The sequence below is a fragment of the Pagrus major genome, chromosome 12 (assembly GCF_040436345.1).
Source record: "Pagrus major chromosome 12, Pma_NU_1.0".
Classification (NCBI taxonomy): domain Eukaryota; kingdom Metazoa; phylum Chordata; class Actinopteri; order Spariformes; family Sparidae; genus Pagrus; species Pagrus major.
Genome location: NC_133226.1, coordinates 21,455,867 through 21,475,997, shown reverse-complemented (window position 1 = coordinate 21,475,997; position 20,131 = coordinate 21,455,867). Strand labels below are relative to the sequence as shown.

At 38.9% G+C, this 20,131-nt stretch overlaps 1 protein-coding gene across 2 annotated transcripts; it reads right to left on the bottom strand.

The window, feature by feature from the left end:
• Window positions 1-2,046: 2,046 nt before the first annotated feature.
• Window positions 2,047-20,034, bottom strand: LOC141006498 (guanine nucleotide-binding protein G(q) subunit alpha-like). Of its 2 annotated transcripts, XM_073478717.1 has the most exons (8): window positions 19,757-20,034; window positions 19,390-19,547; window positions 13,398-13,582; window positions 8,587-8,741; window positions 8,150-8,278; window positions 6,786-6,915; window positions 6,098-6,251; window positions 2,047-4,474 (listed from the first exon to the last, which is right to left on the bottom strand). In XM_073478717.1, exons 2-8 carry the CDS (start codon window positions 19,523-19,525, stop codon window positions 4,284-4,286), a joined length of 1,080 nt encoding a protein of 359 aa, XP_073334818.1. In that variant the 5' UTR covers window positions 19,526-19,547; window positions 19,757-20,034; the 3' UTR covers window positions 2,047-4,283. The 2 variants fall into 2 exon arrangements, with proteins under 2 accessions (XP_073334818.1, XP_073334817.1); XM_073478716.1 differs by lacking the exon at window positions 19,757-20,034 and having other exon boundaries at window positions 19,390-19,750.
• Window positions 20,035-20,131: the final 97 nt, after the last annotated feature.

Genomic DNA, 20,131 nt, shown 5'->3' with positions numbered 1-20,131 from the left:
TGCTGAATTTGAAACTCCGTCCCCAGGTGGAGAGCAGGAGGGGAAACATAATGGAGGACAGCCTGGTGCAATATACAACAAACCTGTTTATACTACTTTAATCTGCTCCAAACATCTAATGATTCTTTTGTGGGTCTTATAATAGCCTACTTTATCTCATCCAACTCAGCTTTCTAAAAGGCCCGACTTACATACAGGACAAGTAAACTTCAAAGGGCACAATAGCGATTTCTTTTTGCACTTCCCTTAAAGGATAAGTTCACCTTGAAATGAAAAATCAGAATGAAAAATTATCTACTCACCCTCAAGGCGATTGAAACTTGGGGGAAGCTTCTACATTGCAGTACTCTCCGAAGCAACTGAAGTAGATGTAGAAAACATAAAAAAACAAACATAAAATGGCTCCATACAGCTCGTCTGACATAATCCAAGTCTACGAAAGCCTCGAGATCCCAACTTGATTTGAGAAGATGTTACTTACACCCTTTTTAAGCCAAAAATCTACTCCCTACCCCCTGTGAATTGTGTGCACAAGCTCGACTGAAGCAGCAGAAGCCGAGATATCCTGACTTTCACGAATATGCATTAGGATCCAGAAACACTTGAACGTACATGTCTCATCATGCAACTAAATAACTTCTTTCATTTGCACCTTCGCTGGCTGCTAATTGTCGATATCCCTACAGCCACATGGCAAGACATTATTAATATGACAGAAGCAAAGAGTCTACACTTACAGACGTGTATAATACAAAATAAACTTAACTGGAAAAATGTTGACGGGCCAAGAATTGGAATGTGGATTACAGAAATGTTAAATGGCCCTGCATTTATATAGTGCTTTTCTAGTCTACCGACTACTCAAAGCACTTTACAACGCTTGTTACATTCACCTATTCATACACACATTCATACATCGATGGCAGCGCTTCCAATACAAAGTACCATCTGACATTTCTATACTCAGCCATTCACACAGGCTCAGACACCGGTGGAACAGCCATCAGGAGCAAATTGGCATTCAGTATCTTGCCCAAGGACACTTCAACTCCAACGTGCAGCTGGGGGGCCGGCGGATCGAACCGGCGAGCTTCCGATAAGTGGATGTCCCACTCCACCATGAGCGGGTAGTTGAGCCCAGATGGGGTCAAACATGTGAATGGTAAAGATAATGGATAATGTTTGACATCTGGAGACCTTTAATGTACAGGATGTTAATGTTGGATTACATTACAGTAGAGTGGGCAACATTATGACCTTGTACATTTATCTGAGAAACGCCCTATTGATTCATTTTTACTTTATTTATTTTATTCTTTTTTCTATATTTTTATTGTATTTTTTGTCTATTTTCTCTATGGCTGTACTCAGTTGATAGGGATGGGGTGATGGGGTGGTGTAAGCTGTGTTTTGTATGACTTCACTGTAAAATGCAGACTGAAACAGACAGAAATACTGTTAAAAACTTTTCTGTCTCCAGATGGTAACACAGTGTGAGTTTTAAATGAAGTCCAATCTGAGATAACCCTGATGAAATCTCCATCACACAACTGTTTCCACAGTCTGTGTAGTATATAAAAATAATTGTTAGTTGCAGCCCTGTTATATAATGCATTATGTATTTGGCTGGAACTGAGACTGGTAGATATATTCAGGGAGGATTTTGGTTTGGATTGATTAAATGTGGAAGGGACCAACAAAGTGTGCCCAGCAGCCTCCTCATCCTCCTGCACATCACTAGTGCCACGTCCTTCTGCTTTATTACTCTCAGTGTCCGTCCTCCTCCAAAAATAAACACTCTTTGCCACTCCATATATCCCTGAGTCCCTGCGTACAACACTAAATATATGGACCTCTAACAAAAGTGCTGCTGCAGGCTCCAGCCAGATGGATGTACCACAGAGGAGGATTTCGGGACCAACACTGCTCCAGATGAGCCGACGGAGCAGCCAAGACGACAAACACTTGAATGCTAAACAAACACTGTGTTGGAGCTGATTTGTAAGCACAAGACAAAGGATGGAAAAAACTGAGCAACAACAAATGAACGGCAAAACCTCTGTTTATTCATCCAATCACATTAAAAACACTAAGACTGCATTAAGATATCGCAGTGACAGTGAACCATAAATTAAACCGTTCAAATTAGGCTGTAATTAGTTCTAACAAGAAGAGAAGGGTCGTGTAAACATTAGGGCTGCGGATACACTCTCATTAGCTTCTTATTCATGCATTTGATACCCTTGAACAGCATATAAATTAAGCTGGAGAAGGCACTAGTTTAATACCTCAGAGATTATATAACACAACCGTTCTCTCTTTATAGCAGTTAGCCTTTCAACGCTGACCTTGATGCAAGAAAAGGTGAAAAAACGTACTGTACCATGTTATATTTACAATATGCATTCAGATAAATAGTGGTGAAAGTCCTAAAGCCCTTTTAGCAGATGATTTTTCAGAAAGAAAACTTTTTAAAGGGTAACTCCACCAATTATTAATGTGTGATTACAGGTTTTGGGGGGGAGTCCTACTATGTGACAAAAGTAGTATAAAGCTTTTTGTGGCTCCAGAGGAAGCTGCATGTAATCTGATAAATTGCCTCCAGTGATGTCACTCGGCGGCTAAGTTGCATTGTGGGTACTGTAGGCGCCCATTTTTAAAAAAGGAAGACGAATGCATGGAATAAAAAGATCGATTTTGATCATTTGTTTTGAAACTGGCCATAATGAGTCCAACAGTGTTATAGGAGTGCAATTATCGACAAATGGACTGCTTTCAAAACCTGCTGCCTGCATTACCCACAATGCAAGTTAGCCATCAAGTGACATCACTCAAGGCAATTTATCAGATTACATGCAGCTTCCTCTGGAGCCACAAAAGAAAAATCTTTTTCTTTAAATTAATACATCTACATAGCTTGTCGAAAAGTGCAGAATAAACATATCTCTTCTCCTTTAAAACATTATTTTGATTGTGAATTAATAATTAAAAATAATAATTTAGATTTCAGTCTCTTAAAAAGGTTTGTGAGGCAATAGCATAACGCCGTTGGTATCACATAGTATCTATGGTTTGTCAGCATCAACAGTCTTGGTTGTTGCTGGTTTGTGGGAAAAAAAAAACTTCAGCAACGTAAGCTAGCGTTAGCAACGATAACATTAACTAGCGTAAGCAATGTTAACGTTAGCTAGCTAGCATTACCAACATTAGCTAGTGCAACACACTGGCAGCCACTTGAGGGGGCAGATGATTCGAACAACAGCGGCGTTGTGATGTGAATGAAATGGAAGGAGGGCGACAGACTGCCACATTTAGCAGATGAATGTTATCGATATCACCTTTAATGTGTAAAATTGGTGAAGTTACCCTTTAATCCAATAAAACAGTCCCTGAACACTTGATTCTACAGCTTTGACAAAATAAAGACTTAAAAAAAAGGAAGCATAATCTGGTAATAGTAACATTCCCTTTGAAATGTGTGTTAAATGACATAACAGTACATTAATGCTGTGGTCATAAAAAGTGGTTTAAGACTGAATAATGCCATCACAGATAAATGCAACGTGTGAGAAGTTCTGGTGCAACTTGAATTGAGATTGTGTAAATGATAATACCCATACACACGTAAAGAATATCAACACAAGAACCAATGTTACAAAAAGCAGTGTGCAAATCAACATCTGCAATATAGTAAATGTGTCATTAGTGTTCGTTATAACTCGTTTCCCTTTAAGTCAAGACACAAACTAAGTTGAGTGATGCAAACAGTTTTTAACTTAATAAAAAAAAAAAAAAACTATGACCAACTGGGGTTAGTGATGTGAGGTGCTGCATTGCAGTTAGTCTACATTCACTTCCACAGATTCCCTGAAGGAGAGACCTAGTACATTACAAGTCCTCAGAAGCTTTTGAGGCCACAGAAATACTTTTTTCCCCCCTCTCAATCCATCCATGTGCATTTATACTGTTACTGCTCGGAAACGTTCACAAAGAGCTCCATAAATTTCAGAGTGCATACTGTAATAGACTCCTCACTAAAGCAGCGCTTTAATTGTCAGGACACACTTCATTATAGCTGGAGACATCCATTTTCAAAGAGCCTAACAGGAAAAATTGAAATACATCAGTAGTACAGTCATTTGGCGACAAGCTCTGTAGCTTCTCAATGTCCTGTTTTGGATTATAGTGTTCAGCAGCAGTGTGAGGCAAACTGAATCACTGCAGAGCTCCCCTGGCTGCCAGCTGTACAAAGCCGATTGAATTACAGCGGCAACGCCACCGATTTAAACCAAGTTGTAGACTTCCAGGTTGCCCTGCAAGATGTGGTCCTTCACCGCGCGGAAGACAAATCGAATGTTGTTGGTGTCTGTGGCACAGGTGAACTGGGTGTAGATGATTTTTTTCTCGTTTGGATTGAGGCTGACAAACATACTCAAGATGAAATCTTTTGCTGCCTCGACATCCCGCTGGGGACCTGGCAGAAAGACAAAGAGGGCAAGAACAGCACGTGAAAGTCACTGTAGCATTTTCAGTGGGTACAGAGAGGCTCAAGAATATAAGACATGCGAGCGCTGTGATATGAAATGGTTGCACAGCATTTAAGTCAGGCGGTTAGTTTGGAAAGAGGAAATTAAAGCAACTTCCTCTTACGGATGAAAAGGTCAGTTCATATGCTATCAAACACACCCTTGATCAGTTCAATGCGTGCTGATACAGGCAGACATGCTCTGGCACAACCAGTAGCTTATAGTGGCTAATGTTAGCTAACTGTATAGATATATGCTACTATAGTACAGCCGCTAAGGGTTTCTTAATTAAAATAACAAAACAAAAGACATAGATTGTGGGGTGTCAAGATTCAATTCGATTCAATTCAATTTAAGAATGTATTTATTTTTTAGCGCTGATATCTTTGCCACTGTTTCGTACCTGGATTTGTAAAGATCAACAGATCACCGGTTTTACTTCCTGACAACTCTTATTTATGTTTTCAAATATTACTTCAAAAAGATGGCTGTATTTTACAGCAGCAGCTCGACTTTATCCTGGAGGCTTTTCAAAAGTTAGGTTTAGGCTGGTTCAAATAATATTCACCAATAACAAAGATTAAAGAGTTCAACACAACACCCAGCCTGCAGTGATTCAACAAAACCACGAAAAGAAGAAATACGGAAATTCAGTTTGTTACAAAGTTCAATTTCTCAAAACTGTTCTGAGTAAACCCTCTTCCCAAAAACAAAAAACAAAAAAAAATTCAATAAAGGATCTCTGAAAGAGAAAATAAATCCAACGTCTCTCTTGCTGTCTGAGTCATTTCCGGTACCAGTCAGTTGATTTTGTTTGTGCACACAGGATAAGTGTCTGAAAGCTGCAGGCTACCAGTACGCTAACTGTGTTGTCTTTGAAGTGTTTTACTTTGGATGCAAGAGGGATAAAAAAAAAATACTGGATGCATCGCTAATCTCGCTTTTGATTTCGATGAGCTTTTGAGCTCATTTTCATAGATTTTTTTGATTTAGTATCAAAATCGTGACACTCCTAGTGGTTTGACAACACCATGAAGTAGCGAGAGATCACAGGAGCTGTTGTCTTTATTTTTAACAATGCAGATGAAAATCTACCTGATGTGATTCAGGCAGAACGGTAAAAGTTTTATTCACCTCATATTTAGTCACTCACTCTCTGACATATCATCAGATGTTTCCCTGAAAGTTACAGGCGACAGGCGACCAAACGACACGCACCGCAACCTTGAGTAAAATAATGGATTTCTCTGGGTTTGGACATTTGGGATAATGCAAGTGCACAATTCAACAAAATATAACACAGGTATCGTTAATGTGTAAATGTTACATATTGCATTTTTTTAAATTAACACCAGTTAACATTAGCCCATGTGAGCTGCTGGTCATACCCGTAAGCGGTCGGCTATATTAGCAAAACCAGTGTGATTTCTTCTTCTAAAACTATATGTAGTGGCAGCAGCAAATCTAAATAAACCAACAACAGACCGAGTTGCTTGATCAGGCCTTCATAAAGTTGCTTCAAAACTAAACACCATCATCCTCTGCTGCATTTTTGATCACTGTCCCCTTACCGTCATATTCAGGGAAGTAGTCGACCAAATGCGAGTACATGATTTTCTCCTTCAGTAAATCTATCTTGTTGAGGAACAAGATGACTGAGGACTCTTTGAACCACTTGTAGGTTATGATTGTCCGGAACAAGGCCATGCTTTCCTCCATGCGATTCTTTAAAACAAACAAACAAACAAAACACATAACACAAACACCTCAGCATGGGCATGAGCATAAATATGAAATCAGATACAGCGTTCGACAGCAGTACTTCAACAGTGACTGTCTGTGCGAGCAGATTCAATCGGTGGTAATCTCATGAAGTGAACAAGCCTTGCTGAGAGGTGCACTCTGCTGAACAGAGCGACTAAAGAGCTCCCCCTGCAGATGGACTACGTGCACTGCCACAAAAGAGGGTCGGGATGAGGTTTATCATTGTGACCAGAGAGAAAGAAAGAGAGAGAGAGAGAGAGAGAGAGAGAGAGAGAGAGAGAGAAAGCAGACAAGTGCTGGAGAAAAATCTAGGTCATCATCTCCACCCAACAGGTTTGGCCTTAAACAAAAGAAACAATGTCCCTTTGTATCCCTCCATGTGATTTCCTGATCATCCCAAAGAGAGCCCCTCTTTCTTTACTCATGCACAGACTAACAAATCTATAGAAGGAGATAATGTTGTGACTGTTGAATATAATTGTGTAGGCATCTCACCTCATTGATGGACTCAACGAGGACCTGATCGTACTCGCTGAGCGCCACCAGGAACATGATGGAGGTGACATTCTCGAAACAGTGAATCCACTTCCTCCTCTCTGAACGCTGGCCGCCTACATCCACCATCCTGAAGCCACAAGTTCAACCGAACATTAAGAAAACCAATTCACAGCCTTATCTGTATTATTGACATTATCTAAAGTCTATGTTTGGTACGGTGCTTTAAAGCTCTTAAACAGCATTTGCATTTATGGCCTCAAGGTTAAATTGTGGGAAAATAAAGTTTCACTTCCTCAGATAATCTCCCAGTTTCAAAAAGGAGACATTTAAATGTTTTCAGATCCCTTAAATGATACCAATTTAACTTCCAAAATCAGCCAATATCACACAGCAAATGAAGCTTGTGATAATACAGTCTAACCGGGCAAAATACGATCATGGATCTCTGTCAATTAACTGCAAAATGAGGTCCGGCTGTGCTCAAACAAGACTAACAAGACATAATGGCTTCCCATTAATGTCTGTACTTCCACGACTATGCTGACACAGGAAGAGACGAGAGTCTGCAGCCTTGCTAGCAGCGGTGTAAGGCTCTACTTGGGCACAGCGGTGCTCTGACAAATGCTAGCATTCAATATGACGATACTAACATGCTGGTGGGTATAATGATCACCAGGGCTGCGTTCCAAATCTCATGCTGTTTCTTTTCACTTGTAGTACATACAGCAGCTGCCCTTACGAAATATGTGCTGCTGCATGACATATACAACTTCACCATAACATTAGGACATTAAGAACTTTGACCCTCTTGCTCATACATGTGTCACAGTCTGTTATGGGAAATTTGAGGAACAGTATGCGATTTGGGAATACAGTCAGTGAGCTCTCATCTGTCATCATGTTCACCATTTAGGAATGCTAACATGCTAACATTTAGTAGCACACTAAACACAAAGTCCAGTCCAGGCTGACCGGAACGTTATTAGTCATCCTTAAAGGAATGAAGGGAGGTCGGCTGACACGACAATAAAGTACAACTGGTAGAGTTTTAACTTCATACAGTAAATGAGTGGGACAGATGGGATTTTTGCATCGATGTGATGATATGCCTTGATTTATCAGTTACTTGGTTACATGTATGAGCTAAAAAACAGACAATCCCATCATCTCATTGCCTCGACAAACACTTTATCTACTGAATTTCCACAGCACATCAGTATCAGGACACTACATACACCGTGATATTGGATTTTATCTATATTGGCCGCACCAACTCCCAAGCACGTCTTTTTATGTTTATGGTCCAAGCTGCAATAAAACCATTACATTATATAATATAACAACAACATAAAAACACTCACCTAAACACCACATTCTCCAGGTCAAAGGGGTACTCTATAATACCTGTTGTGGGCACCCTGACCCTCAGAACATCCTGCTGCGTTGGCAGATAGCGAGTATCAGCAATCCTATCCAAGTCATTCAGATAGCTATAAACAGAGGACCGGAAAATAAAGCAAAAGCAGTTACAGAGAGTGATACAGAACCAGGAGAGGGACAAAAGAGACATTTATTGTAAAATATTCAAGTCATGGATGCTTCTGTTTCGGCCATTTCACTATAATGGATTCTTCAGTGAGAATTTAAAAGGTGTTTCTTTGCTTTCAAGCCTTTTATCAACAACCTTAAATGGAATAAACACTTAACCTGAAGCCTCTGGGTGCATTAACCAGACAACTGGCAGATGAAACAGTGGAAACTATTTGGCGCTGTCCGAGGAGTTTCTGTGCACACTCACTATTTGGCTGAGTCGGAGAGCTGGTATTCCCTCTTCCGATTGTAACATTCCTGGATGCCCGGGTCACTCCACAGGCTCTTGATGGCGTCCACGCAAGGGTTTTTCATTGTTGTGACCTTCTCCACATCAACCGCACTGACAATACTGGCGTTTGCCTGAATAACATCAGAACAACATGGAAACCTGTGATTAGAAACAAGAAAGTTTGCTTCCATACCAAATAATATGTGGTTGTCTACATGTGATCACCAGTTGAATATACCTATGATGAGAGATGGTCAGAGAGGTGATGCCAAACCTTGCAGCAGTGCTACCAAAAATGAAAATTCAGTCATCCCAATACAGATGCAAAGTCTGGTTTTGTAGTCCACAAAAGTCTCCGGTCTCCTAAGCAACTGAAGTAGATGAAGACTTGTTGTCATGGGATCCTAAATTGACTTGAAAAGATGTTATTAACACCCTTTTTAAAGCCAAGATGTTCACTGTAGTTGTTAAGCCAACAGTGTTAGCGCACATGCCGTCTCAAGTGGGTGCACAAGTTCAACCATGCCTCAAAGGTGTAAATAACATCCTTTGTAATCAGTTTGGGATCTTGGGGCTACCAGTGACTTGGATTATGCCAAATAAGCTGTAAGGAGCCATTTAATGATTTACATCAGTTGTTAGGAGAATGCTGCAACGCTGTTTTGCTGTGAAACTCCACTTCAAAACTGAATCTTAAGTTTTGGGTGAACTTATCCTTTAAGCATCGAGAGATCAAATGATTTGAACTTTAACCTCATTCACAGATGGCCTTTAAAGAACATTCAGTCTGACTGAAGCCAACCAAGAATGTTTATTAACAGTTGTTGTTCATAAATTATGTTATGTAACTTATATGATTACGCTGAGCTCTCAGCACTCATTCCCTGCTGACTCATTGGCACCACTCGAATCACTTTGCATTTGTAGACTCGAGCTGCGCCGATTAAATTAAGGTATGAGGTTTGAGGTTCCTTTAACGTCTCCCTTGGGAGAAATCTGTCTTGGATTAAGGGAACTGCCGCATCAAACCAGTCATTACATATGTAAAAGCACATAATAGTTAGATAAGACAAGATGAGATAAAAAAAAACAACAACTGAGCAAGTTGATCACAAAGCCATTCACACTGTTTAAATGTACAAATATGGCACACTTCACAGAGATTCATACATGAATGACAAACAACGATACAACTAACTTTACACACTTACAGAAACAGAACAGAAAAACAGCGATAGGTTGGACCTGTACTTAGATCTTGGGACAAATTAATAATACATACATCAAATAGTCCATCGAAAAACAATGCAATGCTATGGACCAAACAAATAATCAAGAAAAGATTACTCACTTTGTTGAAAGTAATCATTCATTGTTGGAGTAAACTTTTACTGGTTAAAGCTTTAGGTAAAATACGCCACTCAAAATTAGTGAGGGATATGGGGATATGGGTGCATGTATATGGATATGCAATAAAAGTCAAATGAAATGTGTCGCTTACTTGTCACTTAAATATCCCTAACCTCTTTTGCGTAGTGTAATTAGGATGATGTGGGAGTGCCCACTCTCTATTCATTTGACTCCTGCTATAACCCCGGACCACAAGCCACCCACAGTCAACTAATGCAACAATAATGTACTTTACACCGAGTCACTACTCGTATGCTTTCATGGCATAGACTGTATAAAATATGGACAGAGCTTCCAAAGTCCTTTAACCTGCATTATTTCCAGTGGCCAGCAGGGGGCGACTCCACTGCTTTCAAAAAGAGGTAATGGTATGTAAGCTTATGATAAAATGACCCTACTTCTCGACTGATTTTTAACCTCAGTAATCATTTTCCAAGGTGTGTCACCACGCTCTCTGTCAGATCCAATCAGAATATCCTCCCTAGCTCCACCCTTTCTTCCAAACATGGTCACTTCTGGCTACAAAAAAACAAGATGGCGACTGCCGTAATGCCAAACTCGAGGCTTAAAGGGGCAATATGTAAGAACTGGCTACCTGTCAAATTCATACACAAAACAAATAGAGGGCAGCATACCACCAAGGTAACCGGTAACTGTAGCTGCCAATAGCAAGTTAGCTCACTTAGCTGTGCAGCTAGCTGTTTGGACTGGGAGCTCGGGCACCACAGGACTTTGGACTGGGATGGGCCAGGGCTAGCTGGTTAGCATGCTAACTTTAGTAGATATCTCTGCATTCTAATACACAGATATCAATGTTAGTTGATTTTTGAATGTTTTTAGCTACAATTCCTACATATTGTTCCTTTAAAGAGTCCACAAACCAGTGGGTGAGGTGTTGGTGGGTTTACACTTGATTCATAGACACAAGGAGCTAAACAAAGCACGAAGGCTGCTGTGTGTTTCAGGTCGGTCTCTTCTTAAACGGATGTCCTGTGTCTTCCAGGAAATTCCCAATCACTCTATCTCGCCCTTAATTGCTTAATTTGTGTCTGATTAATAATAAATATTTCCCTTACCGCGCATAAGTTGTGGACCCACAGTGCAATCGATCAGCTCGAAAAGGAAACACTTAGGGAAAAACTTCTCAAGCTTTTCGGAGCACTTTAAATGGACTTTTATGGGTGGCGTATTACTCTGAGTCTATTTACTAATCAATAAACAGCCTTATTGCAAAAGGAACTTCTGCAGACATACTGCAAGTCATTTTGTGGATGGACAGCTGTGTATCACGTCCACATGGTTTCTTCCACGACTGTAGTGATAAGAAATGAGAGATTGTGAGTCCTGCCATACTGTGGTAAAATCCAGCATTATGAAATTGATCTTTGCACAATGTAAATTGGTAAAACCAGTTTATTACAGCAATGTTAACTCATGAAAACAATACTATCTGCCAAGCTGCTTGTTGAGTCATATCTCCAGCTGTTTGGGAAGTAAAGGGAAGTCATTTTCCTGTTATTCTGCTTTTTGGCTGATTCAGATTGCTACCAGAGCTTGTGAGCCTGTGTTCAAAACAGCCTGAGAAGTTTGGTTGGTTTTGTTTTTTACATTTATGGGGAAGCCACCCTCGAATGCATGAGCCAATACACACAGTACAGAAGTAGTAGGAAGTAATTTTCCTGTTTTTCCGTTGTTAGCTTGATTCAAATTGCTACCAGAGCTTGTAAGCCTGTGTGTTCAAACGGCCTGAGAAGTTTCATTACTTTTTTGTTACATTTATGGGGAAAGCCGTACCCTCAAAGGCCTGTCCCTTTTCATGTATCTTTTACAATTGATTTTAACGGCTCCTGCTTCACCGTTTTCATGCTCCCGCCCTTCTCCTCGGGATAAATTAAAGGGATTCTTGGAAACTGCTGTGTCAGTGTCTGTTTGTCGTTTTTAACTCTTTTCTTTGTGCTCTCTGAGAGCAATTAAAACACTCAGAGCAGTTTCCTAAAAGCTCACTCACTCTTACCTCTAACTCTAATATTCAATGCATCCAACCGACTGTTAGCTAAGCCTTGTCCCCCTTACTGAGATTTTTTGTATTGTTTACAGTTGACTCTGTATAAGTGGTACTTATCCTTTATTTACTCGATGGTCATCAAGTGGATATCATGCCAAAAGAATAAAAAGAGGCAGGGCCCAGGCAAAATAAATATTTCATTTTAGCATAGGTCGGTCTGGCTGCATGGCCTGCATATTTGTACAAGCGAGACAAAGGTCAGATTTATGATATTTATGGTTACCGTCACGAGAAAAAGCTTTCTGGATGAAGACTAACGATTGTGTCTGATGAACACAGCGTCCCCAAACTTCCACACAATGGAGATATAACACATAGTGGATGTGATATTGTGAATAGGACTTTTTAGCTACAACCTGCAGCTCTATAGGTCACTCTGTTGGTCGGTCCGACAAATAACTGCCGAGATGGCTGTCGAGTGACAAGATGTGCCTGAAAGGACTTTGGTAATGTTCTACTATAGACAATTAGCTTGTTAGCCAAACATGCTTAGGCTTTATTACAGCAGATAAACACACAATCTAATTAATTTCTGACACTTTTGCCTGTATCTTCTTTTCTTTGGAAAGGCGTACCAAGGAGACACCACCCTCCAAACTCTGAGTGTCTCTCTCACTGCGGGGCCATAACAACACTTGCACACTCTCTGTTTGAGGAGGGGTTTAGAGAAGTGCTTCTCGACCTCTCTGCCCTGCACTCTGCTCTTGAGCACTTATAACTGCATGCTCATTGACAAACAGTGTCATCCTGTGAGCTTCCACAAAACAAAACAAAATGCTGACTCAGACTTGGTTAATGCCACCAATGGTCCATGAAAGCCACATGACGCCTCCCTCTTTCTCCTGTCACACGACACAGGATGTGGACTCCTGCTGGGGTGTCACCATTACCTGGTACTTTAACTCATGTGTTTGTGTGCACCAGCACCTTTGTGTGATTAATAAGCTCCTACTGTTGGTATGAAAGGAACAGATTCCTGTATGATTAATGTGGAGTTCTCGGTCTCCCTTCCTCTTTTGTCCCTTACTTGTGTTTGGCTCAGGAGTACCTGTCTTCACATGCCCGCGATGTAACATCATATGTACTTTCCGTAAATAGACAAAACTCTCCAGCAGCGGGATTGCAAAACTAAACACCGTTGCAAATTACCAGAAGTGCTTCACCCTGAATACACACTGCAGGCTCTGTCAGTGTCTGAGACATGTAAACCGTGTACGTGCTTCTAAGAGACAGTGAGTGTGGCAAATCCTCTTACTCATTGTGTCTGTGTGAAGCAGTAAAGAAAGGACAGAGAGACAACAGTCTGGTCTACCTTGTTCTTTTCATACTTGTAGGGGATCTGTAACGTGCTCATGGCCTGGATCATGGCCTGCATGGCTGTGAAGATGTTCTGGTAGACCAGCCTGGTGAAGCCTCTCTTGTCCTCTTCAGAGTACCCACGGCCGTGGATGATCCTCATCTGCTTGATGAAAGTGCTCTTCCCGCTTTCACCAGTTCCTAAACAGACAGCACAGATGTATTTAGACGGCCCAGACGTATCGACATCTCTATAAAATGTGTCACGCTAGCTTGTTTATGTCCTGACTTTCATGTCTAGGGGTGGAGGGGATGGTAGTACAGTTACAGGTGAGAAGGCTGCCAAACCAATGACCACAGTTCAAGACTGCGTTTGGAAGTGTGACACCGCTGGATATTTTTAAGGAGACCTTGTGTAAACTAAAACAGGTATTTTAAGACAAAACGTGATCTCTTCCTAACCCTTTCCAAGTGGTTTTTGTGCTTAAACCTAACCAGATCATAAGCACAGCGGTGTCACAACATAAAACTGAAATACAAAGTTTTGACACATATGTGGCAGACATTTCTTCTGCTGATTGGGTTGCTTTAAACAGAGCATTATTGTACAGACTCATACTGACTTAATGGATATGGCTGATATTATTATATGGATTTTTTTTATTGCCAACAAATACCATTAAAAGAACAAAGCACTGCATCAGTCTGTCCTTCAATGCTAAACGATTTCCCTTTCATGTCTGCAGCAATCAGTTCTGTAAAACTCTTCCTGTTTTTAGCAAACACCTCAAACATAAGTAGATTGTGTATTTGTTGTGGACTATTTTCAGCTCATTAGATTTTGGTGCAACAGTATCTATGGCAGCAGGATGTTGTGTGCGGGATTGGCTCATTGATGCATTTTTAATAGTTTTATTATTAGCCATGCTAGCGGCTAACGGCACACAAACTGGTAGTTTTGGTTAAAGTCAAGCTGTAATTTAGCCTGTGGCCCATCAGGTAAATTAGGTCTCCAAACTAATGTTAGTGAAAGTGTTGTTATTAATAAGATATGATAGCATCAAACAAGCATTTTAGATTAATTAGATGTATACACTTAGAAATAACATCATGAAAAAAGACAAATCAAAAATTGTATGTAAGCTGCTGTCTAAATTAACAAAAGCAAAAGCAACAAGTGTTTGTCGTACTGTGTGTTGAGTACTTTCACATCGCACTCTTATGCAATCTTGGAAGTAGTTTTATTACAGTAGTCTGGGTTTTATTTTCTTCTCGGGCCCTGTGGGTCTTGTATTTACTCTTTGAGTCAAGTTTTACAAACAGTGACTGCATGTCTCTTGAAAAAGCTGAACTAGAAGTTGCAGCATTTCCTCTCCTGTGGCTGACGAAGTAGAAATGAGAGCATTCGTTAGCCACATTCAGAGCGAACTGAAAATAAAGTATGTCACTTTGGTATGTAATTTGGAGAACTTTTAAACATCAGATGGATATATTTAAGGGTTTACACTTCATATGATTATTCTGATTGATCTAAATCTAGATATTTTACTCTTCTTTTAAGTATGCAGTCATTGTTTTCAGAGCACTGAAGCTAGACATCCGACTTTTGAACCTTACAGGGCTGTTACACAGTCAGCATGAGTCAATCATTTCTGAAAGCAGAATAACCAGCATGTCAGCAACTACACCTTATACTTAACTCACAGATATTGCTGAAGCATCCTTTGATCAGTAATACAAATAAAATGTGGCCATCCTAGACCACACCAGTTCAGACTATTGTGCGTCTGCTCAATAGGTAGTTATAATCAGTGATGGAAGCACATTTACTGTACTTGAGGTGCTTATGATTTACTTGAGTGTTCGATTCTTTGCTATTTTGTTCGACATTGCTTTGGCAAAAAAAGTACTTTTACTCCACTACATTAATCTAACAGCTGTATAGTTACTTTAAAGATTAAGATTACTATAGTAAGTACTATAAAAATAACTTTCAAGCACTAGGCCTTTATGAAATAATTAAAGTTAGAGCCCTCTCAACCAGCTGCAACAGAAAAATCAACTTACACATCAATGCATCAGAAATAATAATCAATAATATGGTTAAAGAAATCTTGCATGAGTATCTTTCCTTTAAATTTTAAGTAGTTATAGGTCTGATACTTTTGTGGCATTTTGACTGCACTGCTTCAACTTGTGATGGAGTATTTATACATCGTGTTGTCAGATTAAAGTACAGGCTCAGAGTCCTTCTCACACTCCCGGTAATAATAATTAAAATGTGTTTGGACCCACTGTGATATTGCTCTGGAGTTTTCTGTGGTTTGCTGTACTGTGACCAGACACAGCTGCATCATTTATACAGCGCACATTAACTGTTCATATTTAGCTACAAACACATCATTACACACTCAAGTACTTTCAAGGCCAATTAAGTCAAGGATTTGTACATCTATTTATTTATTTATTTACTTACTGTGAGGAACTTTTAATACATTTCTGAAGTATTGAGATCCCAACTTAAGAAAAAGTTGCCACAGAATAAAAAAACTAAAAGGAAAAGTTGTGTATTAAAAATCTTAGTTAAGTAAAAGTATATGTATGGTATTATTACATTTACTTCAGCGCTGCGGTGCACTTTGGTACAATTCTGAGAGACTTGTACTTTATCTGAATATTAACAATCTGCATTTTTAATCAACAACATTAATCTGACAGCTATAGTTTCTAAATATTTCACAGATTCAGATTTGACCTACAAAAGATACATCGTCTGTCTATAACATATGATGCTTTGTTACAGATGTCGTCTTGTTGTTTTCAGTTCCACCAAAGGTGATTTCCTCTCTTCAACTTCTCCCATTGCTTCATTTTTTAACCGTTTGACAACCGAAGCATCTGAGGTAGGGTTCAAATGCAGGACTTTCACTAGTAATGGAGTACTTTTATATTGTTGCATTGGTATTTTTACTTGAGTCAAGGATCTGAACAGCTACATGACTACTTGGGTAGTTTGAGCTATAATGCATCATATTTTATCAACTGATACTGATGTTTTAACCCTAAAGTCTCAATCTGAAAAGCAACAACAGCTATGAAATTAATAAAGAATAATAATTAATGAAGTTGAGTACAAAGTACCTCAAAATTGTCCTTAAGTACAGTACTTGAGTAACTTAACTAGAGCTTGACCGATGTATCGCTTGGCAAATATTTTTGGTTGATATTGGCCATATATCAGTATCGGTGTATATGCTGTCCGATATGCACCATTATATAAATAATATAATGCAGAAACGGTGCTCGGAGTTATTTATAATCATTAAATTCCCAATTAAGTTTTACTCATTCACGACTGATGTCATTTTAGCCCATAAAGTTTATTGTTAAACTGTAAAATATCCTGCCTCCCTTACGTGTCTTTGTCACAAGTGTTTGATATCCATAAATGAGGGATCACTGCAAAATACAATTAAATTAAAGCTAAATTAAATAAAGTTATTTTTTTTTAAAACAGTATCAAAGCAGAAAGAAGAAAAGAGGAGAATGGAGCCTGAACACACAGCACAACAGCCTTCATCCGCTGAGTCAGACTATTTACAAGCTGATGCTTCAGTTATAATAAGCTAACACTATAATGTAATGTGACTCTGACGGGGGCCACTCTAATGCATTATGGATACTTTCACTTCTGAAAATGGATGTTTACTGTAGCAGTCCAAGCATTTTCCAATTAGCTAAAGGATTTAGTCATTTTTTTGGGTTTACTTTAGTTAATTTATAGCTAATGAAGGAAAGTATGCACATCAAGTACTGCACCGAAGCACAGTTTTTGGGTACTTAAGTGATTCACTGCTGTTTAATACTTCCTCTCCCCCACTTTAAGGAGGAAAATATTGTGCTTATTACTTCCCTACATACATTTTACAGCTATAGTAACTAATTACACTAATAAATAACTAATACATGTACACAATAAGTAACTAATATGTGTTGATGCATTAATAATTACTAGGATTGGGCAATATATAGTTTTTATATCCTTATTGTGATATGAGACTATATATAATCTTAGATTTTGGATTTGTGATTTTGGATTTTGGATTTGTGATTTGGCACAAGTGTTGTCTTCTCCTGGTTTTAAAGGCTGCATTACAGTAAAGTTCTGAACTTATCAGACTGTTGTTCCTGTTCTAATACTTGTCTTTACCCAATATATCCACATTACTGATTAATATATTGTAATATATATATAGTATTTATCAAAAATCTCATTTTGTTAATATCTTGTGAAAGCAACAACACTCATCCCTACAATACAGAATTGATATCAAAGGTATTTGGTCTGAAATATTGTGATATTTGATTTTGTTGCCCTGTCCTAAAATGTATGAAGTGCTATGAAGAGATTTTAAAATAGAAATATATATTGTGTAATGCAATATAATCTAAAAATATTAAATCGCCCAGCCCTAATAACAATAATCCAATGATACAAGATCAGTGGTGGAAAGTAACAAAGTACAGCATCATTCAACTTTCTAATTAAAACTTTATTTTCTAGTTACTTTGCAGATTTAGAAATTATAGCTGTATCAACAAATAAATTATGACGTAATATTACAGATTAGGATAAAACTGTATTGATTACAAGCTACCAAACTAAATAGAGCAGTTAAAGCACCTTTACCAGCTTCAACATGAAAGTGATGAACATGTTAATGCATCAATCCACACACGTTTGATAATTTTATTTTACTTCTGAATACAGTATTTTTACAGTAGGATACCAAGAAGTAAAAGTATCGTACTGTTGCGTTGGTATTTTTACTTGAGTAAAAGGAACTGAATATTTCTTTCACTACTGCTGTGGAGTCGTTTGAGCTATAATGTATTTTATTTTATCGAGTGATGTTTTAATTGTAAAATCTTGACCTTTAAAGTAACTACAGCTGTGAAATAAATGAAGTGGAGCAGAAAGTCTCGCTGATTTCTAGTGGAATAAATGTGTGAAGCAGCACATAATGGAAATACTTGAGTTCAAGTACCTCAAAATTGTCCTCAAGTACAGTACTTGAGTAAATAAGCAAGTTTACTTTCAAACTCTACTATTAAAAATGCTAAAAAATGCTCTCTAATGCATTATGAGCAGTGATGGAGTGTAACTAAGAACATCTACTCAAGTACTGATACTTTGTGGAGGTAAATATTGTATTTAGTACTACATTAATCTAATAAATTTAGCCACTAGTTAATTATTAGATAACATGTTGCATGAGAGCTAAATGAGCGCATATTTAATTCAACTTGTTTAATCGACAATTTGATTATTTGTTTTTAAAACACTGATTCCAATAAGCAGAAAAATGCTGATTATTGAACTTGATAATCAATAATCAACTGACTCATAGTATGCAGTGTATACATAAATGCAAAAATATGTATAATTTACTTTTACTTGTACTTTTGATACTAGAATAAAATTAATATCAGATACTTTAAAGGGGCACTATGTAGCTTCAGAGAGGATATTAAAACTCAGAATTTAAATATTTACAATACTAATGAGATGATAATACATTTTTTTTTCCCATAAGTGCATAAACAAGCTGTTCTCGGGGGGAAATGAGGTCAGGGGTGGCAGGGTCCGCCACATATAAACAAAGTAAAACAGTATGAGATTGTGTTGTCCTTTTAAGGTCAGTTTGTTCATTCAGATTATACAGTCATGAAAACAAAGAGAGTTTGTTTATTTAGTTTTTAGTTAGTTAGTTAGTTATTTTACTTTCTCTTCTGATTAGCATTTCTACATAGTGCACCTTTAATACTTTTACAAAAGTACAAACTGACCAGTACTTTTAAAGCCAATTAAAGGACAAGTCCACATATTATGAAGGCAGAATATGATTTTACTTTTTTATTTTTTTAAACTTAAATATAAGATCTAAACGCTTATTTCTCCTACCAGACACGTTTTCCCATTAAGGCTGGTGTGTGTCGTCTCTTACCCAGCAGAAGGAGCTTGTATTCCCGTCGGGAGTCCCTCTTGTCCCGGCGGAGCTGCCTCTCAATCTCATCGTTGATCCTGCGAGCCTCTTTGGCCTCTGGGCTGAGGCAGCAAGCCCCCACGGAGCTCAGAGTCATTCCTCCTGGATAACACGTCCCCCTCCAGGGCACACACACATACATAATGTCGGTTACAGAGGAAGGAAAAAGCCCCGAGTATCCTAAAGTCAATTTATTTTCATTAACCCCTCCTGAGTCCCTCCTCTGCGTACGCCAACTGTGTTTTCTCTCTCTCTCTCTGTCTCTCCTGAGCTGGAAACAAAATGTAAATTTTAAAAGGAAGTTAATCTCTAAGGCTGTTTGTATTACCTTGTTCCTCTCTTGTGAAGAGGAAATTAAGTTTGTGCAACAACTTTAAGTGGATTTGAAGTGAAGCAGCCGAGGCTTTCTCTCCCTCCCCCCTCCCACCCTCTCCCTCCTCTGGTAGCTGAAGCTCCGGGCGTGGTGGGACTGAATATGGCGGAGTTTCACTTTAAAGCGCCGCAAAATAACAAAAAGTGGCAGAAGTCATTCCCTCCAGAGCAAAAAGAGACTCTGCTCCAAAGCCACGTTTTGTTGTCGCTACAGGAGAAGCTCGGCGTGTATCCTCCTCTGCCGTCCAGCTCTTGTTTGTCCTGCTGCCTCCCGTCCTGCGTGGAAACCAACCCAACAGTGCGCATGTGACGGAGGGCAGTGCTCTGATGG